The sequence below is a fragment of the Phyllobates terribilis genome, unplaced genomic scaffold (assembly GCF_046119375.1).
Source record: "Phyllobates terribilis strain yellow unplaced genomic scaffold, ASM4611937v1 Scaffold_520__1_contigs__length_1232081, whole genome shotgun sequence".
Lineage (NCBI taxonomy): Eukaryota > Metazoa > Chordata > Amphibia > Anura > Dendrobatidae > Phyllobates > Phyllobates terribilis.
In genome coordinates, this window is record NW_027363280.1 from 1,053,449 (window position 1) to 1,072,795 (window position 19,347).

The 19,347-nt window shown below is 47.1% G+C and overlaps 1 protein-coding gene across 1 annotated transcript in view; it reads left to right on the top strand.

The window, feature by feature from the left end:
• The first annotated feature begins 3,513 nt into the window (after positions 1-3,513).
• The window catches only part of LOC141231541 (protein ELYS-like), a 114,367-nt gene continuing 98,533 nt past the window's right edge, over positions 3,514-19,347 (top strand). The window contains exons 1-5 of the mRNA XM_073667725.1: positions 3,514-3,675; positions 10,192-10,321; positions 10,808-11,061; positions 11,143-11,323; positions 15,879-16,086. Of these exons, the coding sequence (XP_073523826.1) occupies positions 3,664-3,675; positions 10,192-10,321; positions 10,808-11,061; positions 11,143-11,323; positions 15,879-16,086 (785 nt within the window). The 5' untranslated portion in view covers positions 3,514-3,663. The remainder of the gene's footprint in view (positions 3,676-10,191; positions 10,322-10,807; positions 11,062-11,142; positions 11,324-15,878; positions 16,087-19,347) is intronic.

Sequence of the window (19,347 nt, forward strand, 5' to 3'; positions counted from 1 at the left end):
TACAAAAGACAAACTGCTGGTGCATTTGTTAACCCAAAAAGCATGACAAGATTTTCAAATAGACCCTCCGACATTAAAAACCCCATTTTCCACTCCTCACCCTGCTGGAAACCTATCAAATTATAAGCCCCTCTAAGGTCAAGTTTAGAAAACCATTTAGCCCACATAAGCGGATTATATAGGTCAGGGATGAGTGGAAGTGGGTAAGTATTCTTAACCGTAATTTTGTTTACTTCACGAAAATCGGAAGGACGGAGACCACCATCTTTCTTTTTAACAAAGAAAAACCTAACAGCCACAGGCAAGTAAGAAGGACAGATATGACCCTTCCTTAAACTTTCATTTACATAGTCTTTCATGGCAGTACGTTCAGGTCCCGACAAATTGAGCAGGTGAGCTTTCAGTAATTTGGCATTAGGGACAAGATTTATAGCACAATCATAAGGTCGATGGGGAGATAATATCTCTGCCTCTTTCTCTGAAAACACATCTCCGGATTCTTTCAGGTACCCCGGCAGACCCTCCAGACTAGCGGAACAAATTTGTATAAAACTAACACAATTTTTATGACAATTGGGGCTCCACTTAACAACATCCTTCTAGATTATGTATATGTAGCCATGGAAACCCCAATACCAACCCAGCAGACAAATTCCAACACAAAGCATGAGATGGACTCAGAATGAAGTGTTCCCACTCTAAGTGTAAACTCCACTGTTACCAGCTAGACAAGGTTCTGGAGTAACGGTGTCCTATCAATGGTAAAAATTTTAATGGGTCTGTCCAACCTAACTGTCCCTATTACTAATTTCTGAACCAGTCCTGATTTCATGAAGTTGGTGGCAGACCCTCAGTAAATGCGAGCTAACATTGGTATCAACTGATTCTTAGAAAATACATTTAGAAGTAGCTTATCTGAGGAGTAAAAGGGTACATGGAAGTCTGAGTGACCTCAACAATCACCCAGACTTAGGCTTTTCTCGACAGCCTGTGCGCCTGAGAGCTTATTGAGAAGTTCTTAAGAATATGTCCAGCGTGACCACAGTAGAAGCAGACTGCGAGATCGCACCGCCATCTTCTCTCACTGGTCCGAGAACTGGTAGCTCCAACCTACATTGGTTCTGCTTTACATAAGTCGACCAATTCGGCAATAATGGCCGAAACCTACTGTCGCTCTTCACGTTTCTCCCGAATCCTGCGATCCATCCGAATGGCCTGGATCATAACCTCTCGAAAGGGAAAAGTATGCAAAGCCAGTGTATCAGACACGCTTCTGTGGAATTGGACCATTGCTAGAACTCAACTATAGTCCTCTGCAGAGCGGACCCCGTGTCAGTTCATAATCTTTGCCTCTGCGACCTGGATCCTCTCAGGTTTATCATATGTCAACCTTCAGGTGTCAAAGAAGGCATCAACAGAAGGCTGTTCTGGAGCTTGTGAGGACAAGGAAAATGCCCAAATCTGAGGGGCCCCTCATAGTAGGTGTAACGGGTCTGGGAGGTGGAACCTCAGAGCAACTATACAAAGGGCAGTCCTTGTAAGGAAGCGGGTGGCTCCCAGGGAAGGCGGGCAGGTAGTCACGGCCAGTGACAGGGACAGTCTCTGGGTAGAGGGGCAGGTAGTCACGGCAAGTGACAGGGACAGTCTCTGGGTAGAAGGGCAGGAGGTCACGGCAAGTGACGGGGACAGTCTCTTGACAGGCGGATGGTCACGGCAAGTGACAGCAGGGTAAGAGTCTCTAGACAGGCAGGTGGTCACGGCAAGTGACAGCAGGATAAGAGTCTCTAGACAGGCAGGTGGTCATGGCAAGTGACAGCAGGATAAGAGTCTCTAGACAGGCAGGTGGTCACGGCAAGTGACGGCAGAGCCTCCAGGTAGGCTAGCAGGCAGGTAGCAGGTGAGCGCTCCCAGGTGAGCGGGCAAGAGTCTCTGGACTGGCAGGTGGTCACGGCAAGTGACGGCAGAGCCTCCAGGTAGGCTAGCAGGCAGGTAGCAGGTGAGCGCTCCCAGGTGAGCGGGCAAAAGTCTCTGGACAGGCACGTGGTCACTGCAAGTGACGGCAGAGCCTCCAGGTAGGCTAGCAGGCAGGTAGCAGGTGAGCGCTCCCAGGTGAGCAGGCAATAGTCTCTGGACGGGCAGGTGGTCACGGCAAGTGACGGCAGAGCCTCCAGGTAGGCTAGCAGGCAGGTAGCAGGTGAGCGCTCCCAGGTGAGCGGGCAAAAGTCTCTGGACTGGCAGGTGGTCACGGCAAGTGACGGCAGAGCCTCCAGGTAGGCTAGCAGGCAGGTAGCAGGTGAGCGCTCCCAGGTGAGCAGGCAATAGTCTCTGGACGGGCAGGTGGTCACGGCAAGTGACGGCAGAGCCTCCAGGTAGGCTAGCAGGCAGGTAGCAGGTGAGCGCTCCCAGGTGAGCGGGCGGGCAGATCCATAGACAGACTGACAGGTGTTGGAAGGCAGACTGTCGGACCGCAGGAATGCAAGCAGATAGACAGAAATCAGGTAGGAATCAAGCAGAGATCTGGCAGGTAACTTGGAAAGTGCTTGACAACTAGGTCACACTGTATAAATCCATGCAAACAGCATGGATTTATATAGTGTGACCGTAAAAATTAAAACAAATAAAGCTATGCTCACCCCCGAGGCCCTGGCGTGGCTGCAGCGCTGCTTCCTGTCTGGTTCCCGGCTGCCGGCATATCGCGAGACAGAGCGGTGAAGGGCCTGCGGTCACATGACTGTGACGTCACCGCAGGTCCTCAAGTGATGCCGGCTTTCAGAGAGAAACCTTCGGACAGGTGAGTATAACTTTATTTATTTTATTCTTTTTTTACAGGTACAATGGTACCCAGGTCTGGATGAGAGTCTCCTCTCCTCCAGAACTGGGTACCATCCGCACATAGAGACGCATAGAAGTCGCTTGTAAAAATGTACAGTCGCGGTTTCTGTGCGTCTCAATGCAAGTCAATGGCGGGAGTTCCTCTGCACTTCCGCAAAATTAATTGACATGCTGCGGATTTATGAGCGCTGCAGAAACGCTGCGGAAAAATCCACAGCATGTGCATAGAACATGCGGAATCCCCTTGGGGACCATGGGGTGCGGATTACCTAGCGTTTCACAAGCGTTTCCACTGCGGAAATTCCGCAGCATAAACGCTTGAAAAACGCTATGTGGGCACGCAGCCTTAATCCATGCCGTTTGCATGGATTTATATAGTGTGACCTAGTTGTCAAGCACTTTCCAAGTGATGCTATCGCCTGGAAAGTGCTTGTCAATCTGCATGCGGAAACGCATGTGGATCCGCATGTATTCTGCAGGGAAAACGCATGCACAATCTGCATGCGTTTTTTCTGCCAGGGAGATGCAGAAATTTTCTGCTTCATTTCTGCATCGTGGGCACATAGCCTATAACTGAGAAGTGTGACGTAACGTGACGGGAACACGCAATCTGTGACGTCCGCAAAAGGGAACCGCCCCTAAACACAAACCAACCAATGACAGAACAGAACTCACGCCCCTTTGTTACGGCGCACGCACGGCTCTGTGACGTACTCAGTGGGAAGGAAGAGGAACCGGTGGCGCTTGGTGATCAGAGATGGTGGCCGTGATGATCCCGCAGGCCTGCTCGCAGTGTGACGCTGGGGAGAGAAGCTGAGCCCGGCGACTGCGATGGTCTTCACGGTGAGCAGACGGAACATCGTGCCCGCTTTATCGTGCGTGTCACTGCCTGGAAAAAGAGCGGAGCCTGACTGGCCGTGTAGGCAGCGTGCGCGCTGCTGGCCGGGGCCGTGCACTGGCTCAGTCATGGCAGGCTGCTCACTGCGAGGTCTGCTCTCCAGACGGGAAAGACCACAGTGAAAGCTGTCACATCTCTCCGGCCACGGGGGTCCCGGACTCTGCATTCTATATCCGCCCTGTAGGGGGAGTGCCAGACACCACCGCTATGAGTGCAGGGCTGGCATCACCCGCTGCTGACTGTCCTGTACATGGGGCCATTGCCCTGACTGACAGCACCGCGTCCCCTGCCGACTGACAGCACCGCGTACTCTACTGACTGACAGCACCGCGTCCTCTACTGACTGACAGCACCGCGTACTCTACTGACTGACAGCACCGCGTCCTCTACTGACTGACAGCACCGCGTCCTCTACTGACTGACAGCACCGCGTCCTCTACTGACTGACAGCACCGCGTCCTCTACTGACTGACAGCACCGCGTCCTCTACTGACTGACAGCACCGCGTCCTCTACTGACTGACAGCACCGCGTCCTCTACTGACTGACAGCACCGCGTCCTCTACTGACTGACAGCACCGCGTCCTCTACTGACTGACAGCACCGCGTCCTCTACTGACTGACAGCACCGCGTCCTCTACTGACTGACAGCACCGCGTCCTCTACTGACTGACAGCACCGCGTCCTCTACTGACTGACAGCACCGCGTCCTCTACTGACTGACAGCACCGCGTCCTCTACTGACTGACAGCACCGCGTCCTCTACTGACTGACAGCACCGCGTCCTCTACTGACTGACGGCACCGCGTCCTCTACTGACTGACGGCACCGCGTCCCCTACTGACTGACGGCACCGCGTCCCCTACTGACTGACGGCACCGCGTCCCCTACTGACTGACGGCACCGCGTCCCCTACTGACTGACGGCACCGCGTCCCCTACTGACTGACGGCACCGCGTCCCCTACTGACTGACGGCGCCGCGTCCCCTACTGACTGACGGCGCCGCGTCCCCTACTGACTGACGGCGCCGCGTCCCCTACTGACTGACGGCGCCGCGTCCCCTACTGACTGACAGCGCCGCGTACTCTACTGACTGACGGCGCCGCGTACTCTACTGACTGACAGCGCCGCGTACTCTACTGACTGACAGCGCCGCGTCCCCTACTGACTGACAGCGCCGCGTCCCCTACTGACTGACAGCACCGCGTCCCTTACTGACTGACAGCACCGCGTCCCCTACTGACTGACAGCACCGCGTCCTCTACCGACTGACAGCACCGCTATGAGTGCAGGGCTGGCATCACCCGCTGCTGACTGTCCTGTACATGGGGCCATTGCCCTGACTGACAGCACCGCGTACTCTACTGACTGACAGCACCGCGTACTCTACTGACTGACAGCACCGCGTACTCTACTGACTGACAGCACCGCGTACTCTACTGACTGACAGCGCCGCGTCCCCTACTGACTGACAGCGCCGCGTCCCCTACTGACTGACAGCACCGCGTCCCTTACTGACTGACAGCACCGCGTCCCCTACTGACTGACAGCACCGCGTCCTCTACCGACTGACAGCACCGCTATGAGTGCAGGGCTGGCATCACCCGCTGCTGACTGTCCTGTACATGGGGCCATTGCCCTGACTGACAGCACCGCGTACTCTACTGACTGACAGCACCGCGTACTCTACTGACTGACGGCACCGCGTCCCCCGCCGACTGACGGCACCGCGTCCCCCGCCGACTGACGGCACCGCGTCCCCCGCCGACTGACGGCACCGCGTCCCCCGCCGACTGACGGCACCGCGTCCCCCGCCGACTGACGGCACCGCGTCCCCCGCCGACTGACGGCACCGCGTCCCCCGCCGACTGACGGCACCGCGTCCCCCGCCGACTGACGGCACCGCGTCCCCCGCCGACTGACGGCACCGCGTCCCCCGCCGACTGACGGCACCGCGTCCCCCGCCGACTGACGGCACCGCGTCCCCCGCCGACTGACGGCACCGCGTCCCCCGCCGACTGACCTGTAAGTGGGGCCATTGCCTTGACTGACTGACGGCACCGCGTCCCCTGCCGACTGACGGCACCGCGTCCCCTGCCGACTGACGGCACCGCGTCCCCTGCCGACTGACGGCACCGCGTGCTCATCATTGTGGCATGTAGTGATGGCTGTAGTAGCCTCCTGCCTGGACATTACTGCCATCATTTATTTGACTGTGATTGACAGCGATTATTTCACTGCCTGACTGACCTTAGTCGGTGCGGATCCATGAGGTTTTGCACATACTGCGGACACTAGCCAGACCTACCTGTGGGGCGATTGAGTTCATAAGTTTGCAGTAACATATGAGGTATTACTGATAAACCTGTTCACAGTGGCCCCCGAGGTGGGTATGGGTTTTTGTCACATGTGGCAGCACATCGTGGGACTTTACCCTTAGGAACAGACTTGCATGTACCGAATTCTAAAACTCGGCATCTTCTCTGAAGAATTACTGTAGTTGTTTTTCTTTATAAATTCACCAACACCTGATTATTTCATTGTCTGCGCTACATGTAAAGAATTCCATTCTTTAAGGAAGAATTTGGAGCAGATCTGTTTCAAAATCCTCCAGAAATAAACTTTGTAAACCTAGCCATTCATTCTGTGCATCATGTAATCAGCTAGAACTAGTACCACTTCTGCCTTCTGTAATAACTTATCATCTCGTACACTATTCTCATCAGTGACCAAATAGATTATCAGTTTACAGTCAGGAGTCTGAATGGTCATCATCTTTATTGTAGCTGGCTAACTGGAGCTGTGTAGCCATCATCATTACTATGATAGGAGTTTGTTTCTACCTTTTGGAAAAGGTTACATTAGACTCATTATGCAGCATGGTCTGGTGACTGAAATGGTGACCTCCATTAGATAACATGGTACTTCTCAGCAATGGTCATAAGATCACATAACTTAACGGAGGAGAAAATAGCCTTCATTTTATAGATTTTTTAAGTAGTCTGGGACCCTTGCCATTGGAATGGTCATGTCTGTGGAGCTGAAAGAAATGGCCAGAGTGCTGTACTCTAGTCCGTGAATGGAGAAGCAATGGGCATGCTCTTCCTTCTAACTCCTCCTCCCTGACATTGTGTAGTGAGAAGGAATGGTGGATTCCCCATCATCTCTAGATTGTTAGTAGTAGCTGTGCTGTGAGTGACTCCAAAAGCTGTAATCCTTACAGGTGGCTGAATATCTGTCATACGTGTCAAACTCTGTCCTGTGGGTGAAATCTGGCCCTCAGGGTGATTTTATTTGGCCCGTGACACCAGAACCACCACCCCTATGTGGGCCCCATTATACTGTATGGAGGACTATGTGGGCCCCATTATACTGTATGGAGGACTATGTGGGCCCCATTATACTGTATGGAGGACTATGTGGGCCCCATAATACTGTATGGAGGACTATGTGGGCCCCATAATACTGTATGGAGGACTATGTGGGCCCCGTTATACTGTATGGAGGACTATGTGGGCCCCGTTTTACTGTATGGAGGACTATGTGGGCCCCGTTATACTGTATGGAGGACTATGTGGGCCCCGTTATACTGTATGGAGGACTATGTGGGCCCCGTTATACTGTATGGAGGACTATGTGGGCCCCGTTATACTGTATGGAGGACTATGTGGGCCCCGTTATACTGTATGGAGGACTATGTGGGCCCCGTTATACTGTATGGAGGACTATGTGGGCCCCGTTATACTGTATGGAGGACTATGTGGGCCCCGTTATACTGTATGGAGGACTATGTGGGCCCCGTTATACTGTATGGAGGACTATGTGGGCCCCGTTATACTGTATGGAGGACTATGTGGGCCCCGTTATACTGTATGGAGGACTATGTGGGCCCCGTTATACTGTATGGAGGACTATGTGGGCCCCGTTATACTGTATGGAGGACTATGTGGGCCCCGTTATACTGTATGGAGGACTATGTGGGCCCCCATTGTACTGTGCGGAGGACTGTGTGGGCCCCCATTGTACTGTGCGGAGGACTGTGTGGGCCCCCATTGTACTGTGCGGAGGACTGTGTGGGCCCCCATTGTACTGTGCGGAGGACTGTGTGGGCCCCCATTGTACTGTGCGGAGGACTGTGTGGGCCCCCATTGTACTGTGCGGAGGACTGTGTGGGCCCCCATTGTACTGTGCGGAGGACTGTGTGGGCCCCCATTGTACTGTGCGGAGGACTGTGTGGGCCCCCATTGTACTGTGCGGAGGACTGTGTGGGCCCCCATTGTACTGTGCGGAGGACTGTGTGGGCCCCCATTGTACTGTGCGGAGGACTGTGTGGGCCCCCATTGTACTGTGCGGAGGACTGTGTGGGCCCCCATTGTACTGTGCGGAGGACTGTGTGGGCCCCCATTGTACTGTGCGGAGGACTGTGTGGGCCCCCATTGTACTGTGCGGAGGACTGTGTGGGCCCCCATTGTACTGTGCGGAGGACTGTGTGGGCCCCCATTGTACTGTGCGGAGGACTGTGTGGGCCCCCATTGTACTGTGCGGAGGACTGTGTGGGCCCCCATTGTACTGTGCGGAGGACTGTGTGGGCCCCCATTGTACTGTGCGGAGGACTGTGTGGGCCCCCATTGTACTGTGCGGAGGACTGTGTGGGCCCCCATTGTACTGTGCGGAGGACTGTGTGGGCCCCCATTGTACTGTGCGGAGGACTGTGTGGGCCCCCATTGTACTGTGCGGAGGACTGTGTGGGCCCCCATTGTACTGTGCGGAGGACTGTGTGGGCCCCCATTGTACTGTGCGGAGGACTGTGTGGGCCCCCATTGTACTGTGCGGAGGACTGTGTGGGCCCCCATTGTACTGTGCGGAGGACTGTGTGGGCCCCCATTGTACTGTGCGGAGGACTGTGTGGGCCCCCATTGTACTGTGCGGAGGACTGTGTGGGCCCCCATTGTACTGTGCGGAGGACTGTGTGGGCCCCCATTGTACTGTGCGGAGGACTGTGTGGGCCCCCATTGTACTGTGCGGAGGACTGTGTGGGCCCCCATTGTACTGTGCGGAGGACTGTGTGGGCCCCCATTGTACTGTGCGGAGGACTGTGTGGGCCCCATATTGTATACTGGTTGGCCTGCGACATTGTCCACGTTTTTCATTTTGGCCCTCTGTGTGTTTGACGTCTCTGATCTATGTTGTAATGTACAGGATCTCCATAAATAGATGAAATAGCACATTACTGATGGGAGACACGGTACAGTAATCTGAGTTCAGCTGCTGCACCTGGCAGAAGAATGTGGCTTGTGCCCCCCGCAGCGCAGCAGGGAGTTTCAGATTTGCATTTTCTTTCTCCCTTTTAAAAGAAATGTTGTACCTAGTAATGGAAAGTAAGACCGCCGGATTCAGAGATGACAGAGATTTAGGAAAACTGGTGCAATGGAATAATTGCTATAGCAATTAGTTTGCTTCCTTAATTATCATATGGGCTTCTAAGAAATTTAGAGAAACCAAGAACAAGAAAAATACCCAAATAACTGAAAGTAGATGTATAAATCGCACAGTGCAAAAATAATAATAAATAATAAAGGGTATTTAGTTAACATAATTTTGATCAAAATAATGTGAAAGCCATCCCGCCACTTCACGGCAACCCTTATGGGACAGTCCTAACTCTAATATTAAAAACCTTACCATTTGTCATTTCTGAGAAATTGAGTCTGATTGCTAAGATCAAGTGCGCAGGTTTTCAGAATTCGCCCTTTATGCCTATTCGGCAAAGATTTTTGTAAAATCAAAATTGTATCCAGTTATAATCATGGCTAAAGGTCAACAAAGCCTTGAATAGGTGGCATATGTAAAGACTTTTCCTTAAGTTTGTAACACTGTATATTTTGCATGTACTGCAAATACACCAAGCGTATGGACAAAATAAATCCATAGGTTGTTACCAAGTTTGTTGTCTTGGCCTCAGGGCTGTGGAGTCGGTATAAAATGGACCGATTCCTAAAATATATAATAAATTGGGTACAGTAGTACAATGCAGGATGTGCTGTAAATGTTTTCATAAGAATTTGGGAAAGTTGTGAAATGTCCTATAAATGTCTGTTCTGTTCCTGATGTAAGGGTCTCTGCTTAGGTGAGATGAATCTGTGCTGCACTTTATGTACACGCTCAGCAGTGAGGCCGTGCTGTGAAGACGGACATCAAGGGGGCGAAGGTTTGGCTTACTGACTCCACAGCCCTGCTTGGCATACGTTCAGTGGGTATATGGTGACTATACCTTTCAGTGCAAAGTGGCCCATTATGGGAAATAATCTAGCATTTTTCTATTGGCCATGTAAGCACCTGTATTGTGTATGGGTGCATATGACTGGAGTGTCCTTTCTGTGCTTATATATATATACTGGTGTAATATTACTGTGTTTTCATTTACTTTGTTTAATTTCAAATTCTTGTTTTTCCTCTGAAAGAAAAATAAGATGCCGAATCTTGAGGCCCAAGTAACTAGCAGCTTGCTGCAATTTCCGGAGATCACAATAGAAGCTCTCCAGGAGGATGAAATTAACCTGGAATCTGTCTTGCGTGCAAAGTTTACCCCAGGTAAGAAATATGTAACATCTAATAGAACGATGGTCTGTTTGCTCATTGTTTTACCAAATGAATGGTAAAGGTTTTTTTTTCCAGTCTTCTTTAATCTTTTCTGATAAGTGATGATTGTTAGATTGGTGGGGTAAAAGTAGGACTAAAGTGGAGTTCATACAAGCGTATCTTGTGGTCGTATACGGGCTGCATCGCCTGACCTCGTGGCCGGCTTCCCAACCTTAGCTTACAGCCTCGGGTCTGAAGCGGTACGTTTTGGACCTTGTGCTTCATATACGGACTGTGAAATACAGTTGTGCGAGCCCTGCCTTACACCGATCTAACAGTTATCCCCTATACTATGCAGCTAACTCTCTGTTGTGGGGGCATATGCCTAGTGTTTCTTGTAAAAACTTATATCTTTAATCTGTTTTTACAAATATGAAGTTATAGGCTCAGAAAAGGTTGGCAGTGCATGTGTGTAATTTATTTCTCTTTTCTGTAAAGGGAGAGCTGGGCTTGCTTGGCTCGCATGTGGACCCCAGCTTGAAGTTACCAATTCAGTAACGGGTGAAAGACTTTCTGCATACTGTTTTAGCTCAGTGACTGAGAGACCTCCCACTGTTGTCGCTGTCAAAGAGTTTTCATGGCAGAAGAAGACAGGACTTCTTGTGGGTCTGCTTGAAGCAGAAGGCAGTGTTCTTTGCTTGTATGATGTCGGCATTTCAAAAGTTGTTAAAGCAGTGGCGCTCCCTGGCTCGGTAAGCACTTCTAAACTTGATTGATTTGCTCGATCCTTTTTGGGAAACTGTTATAATTTATATATTTTCTTGTGCTTTCAGGTAACGGCTGTTGAACCCTTAGTGAATGATGGCGGAGCCAATGCCAGTACTCAGCATTTACACCAGAGTCTAAGATGGTTCTTTGGCGTGGCAGCTGTGGTTACAGATGTTGGGCATGTTCTTCTTATTGATCTATGTTTAGATGATATCTCTTGCAATCAAGATGAGTTGGAAGCGTCAGGTATTTTTCTTAATAAATCAGGATTTTTAAAATGTATTTTAACAAAACTAAATCAAGTTGTGTTAAAGGGGTGACCACATTTTAGTAATTGATGGCATATTACTAGGATTTGTCAGCACACAATAAACACAAGGGGTCTGACCTCTAGAGCACCCAACAATCCTAGGAATAACATTTCCCTTCTGAACATTGGTGTGAGGCCACCTGCTGCGGCACTTCTTCATTCAAGTGGATGGGGCTCTTTGCCTTTCCCAGCACAGTTCAGATATCACGAACACCTTTGTGCAAAAAAAAAAAAATTAAGAGCCTGAAATGCGCCCCCCCCCCCCCAAATTGGTTTGGGGCCCCAGAGATCAAGTGATGCCATATCACATATCAGCATTATGCTATTTACTTGATTTGGAATTCCCTTTATGATTTCACAAAACAACATAATGCCATTAACCTCTTTAGTGCCTTTGCGATATACTGTCTGTATTCATTCCTCGTGGTTTTTAAGATGTCTGCTTGCTGTCCTTTATTAGTAATATTCATTGTTTGCTTCTGGTGGATAAACATTTTGCACTGGTCATGTGATGGGCACATAGCTACAGCGCTGTGTACACACGTGCTTCTCACTAAATTAGAATATCATCAAAAATTGTATTTCAGTTCTTCAATACAAAAAGTGAAACTCATATATTATATAGAGTCATTACAAACAGTGATCTATTTCAAGTGTTTATTTCTGTTAATGTTGATGATTATGGCCTCCAGCCAATGAAAGCACAAAAGTCATTATCTCAGTAAATTAGAATTAAAAAACACCTGCAAAGGCTTCCTAAGCATTTAAAAAGGTCCCTTTAGTCTGTTTCAGTAGGCTCCACAATCATGGGGAAGACTGCTGACTTGACAGATGTCCAGAAGGCAGTCATTGACACACTCCACAAGGAGGGTAAGCCACATAAGGTCATTGCTAAGGAAGCTGGCTGTTCAGAGTGCTGTATCAAAGCATATTAATGGAAAGTTGAGCAGAAGGAAAAAGTGTGGTAGGAAAAGGTGCACAAGCAACCGAGATAACCACAGCCTTGAAAGGATTGCTAAGAAAAGGCCGTTCAAAAAAATAGGGGGAGATTCACATGGAGTGGACTGCTGCTGGAGTCATTGCTTCAAGAGCTGCCACCGCACGGACGTATCCAGGACATGGGCTACAAGTGCCACATTCCTTGTGTCAAGCCACTTATGACCAATAGACAATGCCAGAAGAGTCTTACCTGGGCAAGGAGAAAAAGACCTGGACTGATGCTCAGTGGTCCAAGGTGGTGTTTTCAGATGAAAGTAAATTTTGCATTTCATTTGGAAATCAAGGTCTGAGAGTCTGTAGGAAGAGTGGAGAGGCCACAATCCAAGCTGCTGGAGGTCTAGTGTGAGGTTTCCACAATCAGTGATGGTTTGGGGAGCCATGTCATCTGCTGGTGTAGGTCCACTGTGTTTTATCAAGACCAAAGTCAGCGCAGCCGTCTACCAGGACATTTTACAGCACTTCATGCTTCCCTCTGCGGACAAGTTTTTTGGAGATGAAAATTTCATTCTTCAGCAGGACTTGGCCCCTGTCCACACTGCCAAAAGTACCAATACCTGGTTTAAAAGCCATAGTATGACTTTGCTTGATTGGCCAGCAAACTCGCCCGACCTTAACCCCATAGAGAATTTATGGGGTATTGTCAAGAGGAAGATGAGAGACACCAGACCCAACAATGCAGACGAGCTGAAGGCTGCTATCAAAGCAACCTGGACTTCCATAACACCTCAGCAGTGCCACAGGCTGATCGCCTCCATGCCACGCCACATTGATGCAGTAATTAATGCAAAAGGAGCCCCGACCAAGTACTGAGTGCATTTACTGAACATACATTTCAATAGGCCAACATTTCGGATTTTATTTCATTTTTCAAGCTGTTATAAAGTATTCTAATATACTGAGATACTGACTTTTGTGTTTTCATTGGCTGTAAGTCATAATCATCAACATTAACAGAAATAAACACTTGAAATAGATCACTCTGTGTGTAATGACTCTATATAATAGATCCCTCTGTCTGTAATGACTCTATATAATAGATCCCTCTGTCTGTAATGACTCTATATAATAGATCACTCTGTTTGTAATGACTCTATATAATCACTCTGTTTGTAATGACTCTATATAATAGATCACTCTGTTTGTAATGACTCTATATAATCACTCTGTTTGTAATGACTCTATATAATAGATCACTCTGTGTGTAATGACTCTATATAATAGATCACTCTGTGTGTAATGACTCTATATAATAGATCCCTCTGTGTGTAATGACTATATAATAGATCCCTCTGTGTGTAATGACTCTATATAATAGATCCCTCTGTGTGTAATGACTCTATATAATAGATCCCTCTGTGTGTAATGACTCTATATAATAGATCACTCTGTGTGTAATGACTCTATATAATCACTCTGTTTGTAATGACTCTATATAATCACTCTGTAATGACTCTATATAATAGATCACTCTGTTTGTAATGACTCTATATAATAGATCACTCTGTTTGTAATGACTCTATATAATAGATCACTCTGTGTGTAATGACTCTATATAATCACTGTGTGTAATGACTCTATATAATAGATCACTCTGTGTGTAATGACTCTATATAATAGATCACTCTATGTGTAATGACTCTATATAATAGGTCACTCTGTGTGTAATGACTCTATATAATAGATCCCTCTGTGTGTAATGACTCTATATAATATATAAGTTTCACTTTCTGTTTTGAAGAACTGAAATAAATTAACTTTTTGATGATATTGTAATTTTGTGAGAAGCACCTGTAGTTATGAGCTATGCCCGTATGTGTCTTGTATTACCAAGACTGACTTTCACTAGGCAAATTAAAGGTTTCTATTCAATTACATCAAATGGAGGTATTGAAAACTGTAGAGAATTAATGTAGAAAGTCTATTAAAATATTGTATAACTTGTATTTAAAGAAACCGTAATATATTTAAGGGAAGAAGTAAATTTAATCTAGTGTAAAACAGTAAAGAGAGGCGAGGGATTTGCTGCAGTGGTATCTTTCATTTACACATTATAGCACTTGCTCACTTAGTTTGGGAATTAGTCAGACATCAGCATAGAGAAGACCCAAAATGGATAGGACAGACTGCACGATGTAAAATGTGTCAAATATTCCTATTGTTTTTCTACCCTCCGCTCCTCCCTCCTGTCCTTATATTTGTTGCAGGATCTGTCTTTTGGTAGGACATAATGAGACTTGGTGTAAGGAGAAGCACAAATCAAGATGGTGCAGGGAGGTGGCGAGGGTGGACTTCGGTTTTGGTTCAGTTTGGGCATTTTAAAATGTCCAGAACAAAATGGGTATCTAGGAGCGGGCTTTACTCCAATGTTCTTAATACGGACAGACCTTTTTCAGATTCCCAATTGTTATTCAAAACTCCTTTTAAGTGGTCACTGATTCTATAACCAACGCTGAAATCCATACTACAAACCGCTCATCGCTTTTTGCATGTTTAACTTGCTGCCTCCTGATAAAGTGGCTGAAGAGCTGACTAAAATGTAGTTTTTTTTATTTTCCCTTTTAACAAACGTTCTGCGGCTGTTGGTATTATTCCCCTGTACCTGGGATAGGTTGTGTTGGATGTAATGACATGACAGCGTAGCTCTTCTCCTAGGGGTTTTCCAGGGGGTTCCTGGCCCTTGTAATGACTGTGAATGCTGGAAGTGAGATCTGAGAGTGATGAGATTTTTTTTTCCAAAACTCGCCATTCCCTCTGAAAAAAAAAACCACAGCTAAAATGTGTTTTATATCACCTTACTGCTGGTTGTACTGCTGTATTATAGCCATGCTACTTTTCTCTGTGTTCTGCATAGGGGCAGGAGAGCAGGAGCCCCTCATGTCTGTATAGGAGACATCATAGCTAGTCTTTACTTAACAACTTATTCCCCTGAAAATCAGAGAGGAAATGTAACAAATGTTTGTTCCTCATGTACAAACACGACAGCTTATGTAATTACAGGCAAATAGACTTAAAGGGGTTGTCCACTACTGGGACAACCCCTTAAACGAAATGTTCGGCCCCCAATAAAAAAACCCTATATTCACATCCCGTGCCGGCTTAGTTCCAGCGGTGTCAGCACTCGCGGTCCCGGGTCTGTGATGCGGTGGAATGACCTGTGATGCCCGGCGCCCAATCAGTGCTGGCGTCAGTCTGCGCCTTCGTACAAACTGAACATGGAGGATCCCAGATTTCTTCTTCATGTTTAGTTTGTCTGAAGGCCGGGACTCTGACGCCAGCACTGATTGGGCGCCGGGCATCACAGGTCATTCCACCGCATCACAGACCCGGGACCGCGAGTGCTGACACCGCTGGAATGGAGCCGGCATGGGAGGCGAGTACAAGTTGTTTTTTTTGTTTGTTTTTTTTATCAGGGCTGAACGTTTAGTTTTAAGAAGGTGTTAGTGACAACCCCTTTTAATGTTGAAATGCTTGTTTCTGTCAATTTATTTATAGACCTTGAAGTCATTAGTGGGATACCTGCAGAAATCCCTAAACTCCGAAAAGCGGCTAATCGAGAGAGACGACACATAGGTCTTCAGCTGCTTGCACCTTCTGGAGCCATGGTCACCACAGTCAGCTATATAGCTAGAACTAATCACCTGGCTGTAGGATTCTCTGATGGATACCTCTCTTTATGGAACATGAAAACTTTAAGACGAGAGTAAGTAAAGTTTTGTTTATTTTTCCATATTCAAATGCATTACTTCATTCTTAGATACATTTCAAGATTTTCCCTCACGTGGCTGTATTAAGCTTGTTTTATTAGGGAAAATTGGTATTTTTTCTGGCCACACATTATTGTACATAGTAATTTAATATATAACTTTGATTAAAATGTGTGTATATAATGATTTTTTTCAAAGCTACTGCATATACTCGTGTATAAGCTGACTTTTTCAGCACATTTTTTTTTTATGCTGAAAAAAAAAAAAAACCCTCGGCTTATACTCGAGTATATACTTGCATTCTGGCTGTGGGGTGGGAGAGGTTGCGGCGGAAGAGCGGTGCACAGTCGGTAGCCGGCTGCTGCAGCTACCATGTGTGCCTGCTGCTAAAGAAAATTAATATTCACTCTTCTCCACGCCCATGGGGGTGGAGAGGAGTGAATATTCATTTTCTTTAATAGCGCACACTGTCAGTCGCAGCCACTGGCTCCGTTATCCTCTGTGCATGCTATTGGAGCACACCGTATCGCTGAGCTGCTGCAGGAAACAGACTGCTGCGACTGACACTGCGCTATTAAAGAAAATGAATATTCACTCCACTCCACGCCCATAGTCCCGGCGTGGAGAGAAGTGAATATCCCGGCAGCTCACCTCAGCGTCTGAGGGCGCATGGCAGTGGCGTCATGCGCTCATCAGCTGCTGGAAGAACAGGACGCAGCACTGGAGCAGAGGGAAGGTGAGTAGAAGTGTTATTTTTTTTCATGTGTGCATTGATGGGGGGCCATGCATACCAGGATTGGGGATGAGGATGATATGCACACCAGGATGGGGAAATTTACCAGTAGCTGCTGCATTTCCCACCCTAGGCTTATACCCAAGTCAATACATTTTCCCAGTTTTTTGTGGTAAACTTCAAGACTTATATATATATATATTTTTTTATTCTGTCCAAGTTGCATTGAAAGCCAATGGGAGGTGGGAAATGCTTAACCCCTTTACCCCCGAAGTTTGTTTGAACGTTAATCACCAGCGCAATTTTTACAACTCTGACCAGTCTCCCTTTCATGCAATAACTCTGGAACGCTTCAACGGATCCCACTGATTCTGAGATTTGTTTTTTTTCATGACATATTGCAATTTGTGATAGTGGTAACATTTATTTGATATGATTTACGTTTATTTGTGAAAAAATTCGAAATTTGGCGATAACTTAGAAAATTTTGCAATTTTCAAACTTTGAATTTTTATGCCCTTAAATCAGAGAGATGTGTCACACAAAATAGTTAATACATAACATTTCCCACATGTCTACTTTACATCAGCACAATTTTAAAACCAACATTTTTCTTTGTTAGAAGGGTTAAAAGTTGACCAGTGTGTTCTCATTTTTACAACAAAATTTACAAAACTATTTGTTTAGGGACCACATCACATTTGAAGTGACCTTGAGGGGCCTTTATGACAGAAAATACCCAAAAGGGACACCATTCTAAACATTGTACCCCTCAAGGTGCTCAAAACCACATTCAATAGATTTATTAACCCTTCAGGTGCTTCACAGGAATTGTTGGAATGTGGAAGAAAACACTGAACATTCTACTTTAGACCCAATTTTTTTTTTTTCATTTTTGCAAGCGTAACAGGATAAAATGGATCCCAAAGTTTGTTGTGCACTTTCTCCTGAGCACGCAGATACCCCAAATGTGAGGGAAAACCACTGTTTAGGGGCATGGTGGGGCTCGGAAGGAAAGGGGCCCTGACTTGGCTATTTGAATGTAAAATTTTATTTTTACACCAGGACACACCGGAAGCAGAATACTACTGTCAACATTGTTCCTTGCTCGTGCTGATGCATCGGCATGGGATAATGATGAGGGCAGCATTGATCACCCAGCGCTTGGGAACAGCGTTAACTTTACCACTGATTCCCAGGTGCCAGTTCGTGTGCTCCTGATGCGGCACACAGTTGCCACACGTATGTCACACAGGTACACACGGACACGGTTATCTCCGGTACCAGTATTTCCTTTACCGGAAATATCAAGATGCGTGAAACCGGCCTTACTCTGGACTCAGTCTGGCCTCTGTTTAGCTGTGTCCTGTTTTTCAGTCGTTAACAAAACTGTGCCCGACGGCACTTTTATGCACGCCTAATAAAAAGACTGACAATGTTGGATCACAGGCCAGACGGCGTCCACGGTGCCTCCATCTGCCTCATTACAGGGAATCTTCCGCTGGGGGTTCCTTCTGAATCGCATACTTACAAGGAAGCCCTAGCGTAAGCGCTCAGCACAGAGCGCAGGATAAATGTGAGCCGAGCCATACTGCGATCTTTGGGAGGCCGAATGAACAAAGCAGCAGATGAAGAATTGTTTTAATTTTTTACGCCGTTCCTCATGCGGTGTGAGTGATTAGATCGGGTTTTTATCTTTGGTAGCTGTCACACACTAAAAAACATTTTTGTTTTTTTGCATCACTATATTTTGAGAGCTATAAGTTTTCCATATTTTAGCCGACAGTCATGTGACCCCTGACGAAGCTGCTAGTGGGCAGCGATACGCGTGGGTGACCACAACAGGTATACTAACTTTGACCTCTTAATAGCGCATACAGTTATTATATTACACTCTGTATACTTTTGAACTCTATGAGTGCCTGCATAGTAGATGGTTTATGATTAACATTATGATCAGGATGTTTAGGCGATATTATTAGATGTCCTCCTCTCTTTTGATTGATCCTATTTATGCATCTTGTATTGTATCAATATTCTATATACTACTGCACTTTATAGTCATTCACTATTGAACCTTATGATCATGTACTTTTCTATCTTGGGCTATTTATGACTTTCTTTATGGTCACTATGACACATGTCTTGAATGATGACTGATTTTTCTATTCTAGTTAACCTGTTGGTGCATGTGTGGGATATTACGCCCTCACATGGTTTTGCTTTCCTTTTTTAAATGCTTTTAATGTTTTTTGTGTGGTCTAATGTCTTTTTGTCAAACTTCTGTTCAATAAAATGTTATATATTTTTGTAATACAAATATTTGGGTGCCTGGCTCTTTGTACCTGTGGCTCTTTCTCCTTCTTTCCACACCATGGCAATGATGTCACTGGGTCTCCGATTCAAGAGCAGAGCGGCATTTGTTTTTCTGCTCGCTCGCTAAATGTTGCGATCGCAGCATTTAAGGGGTTAAAGTGCTGGGAGCGGTGCGGACACTGCTCCTGGCTCTGGGTTCCAGGTATCA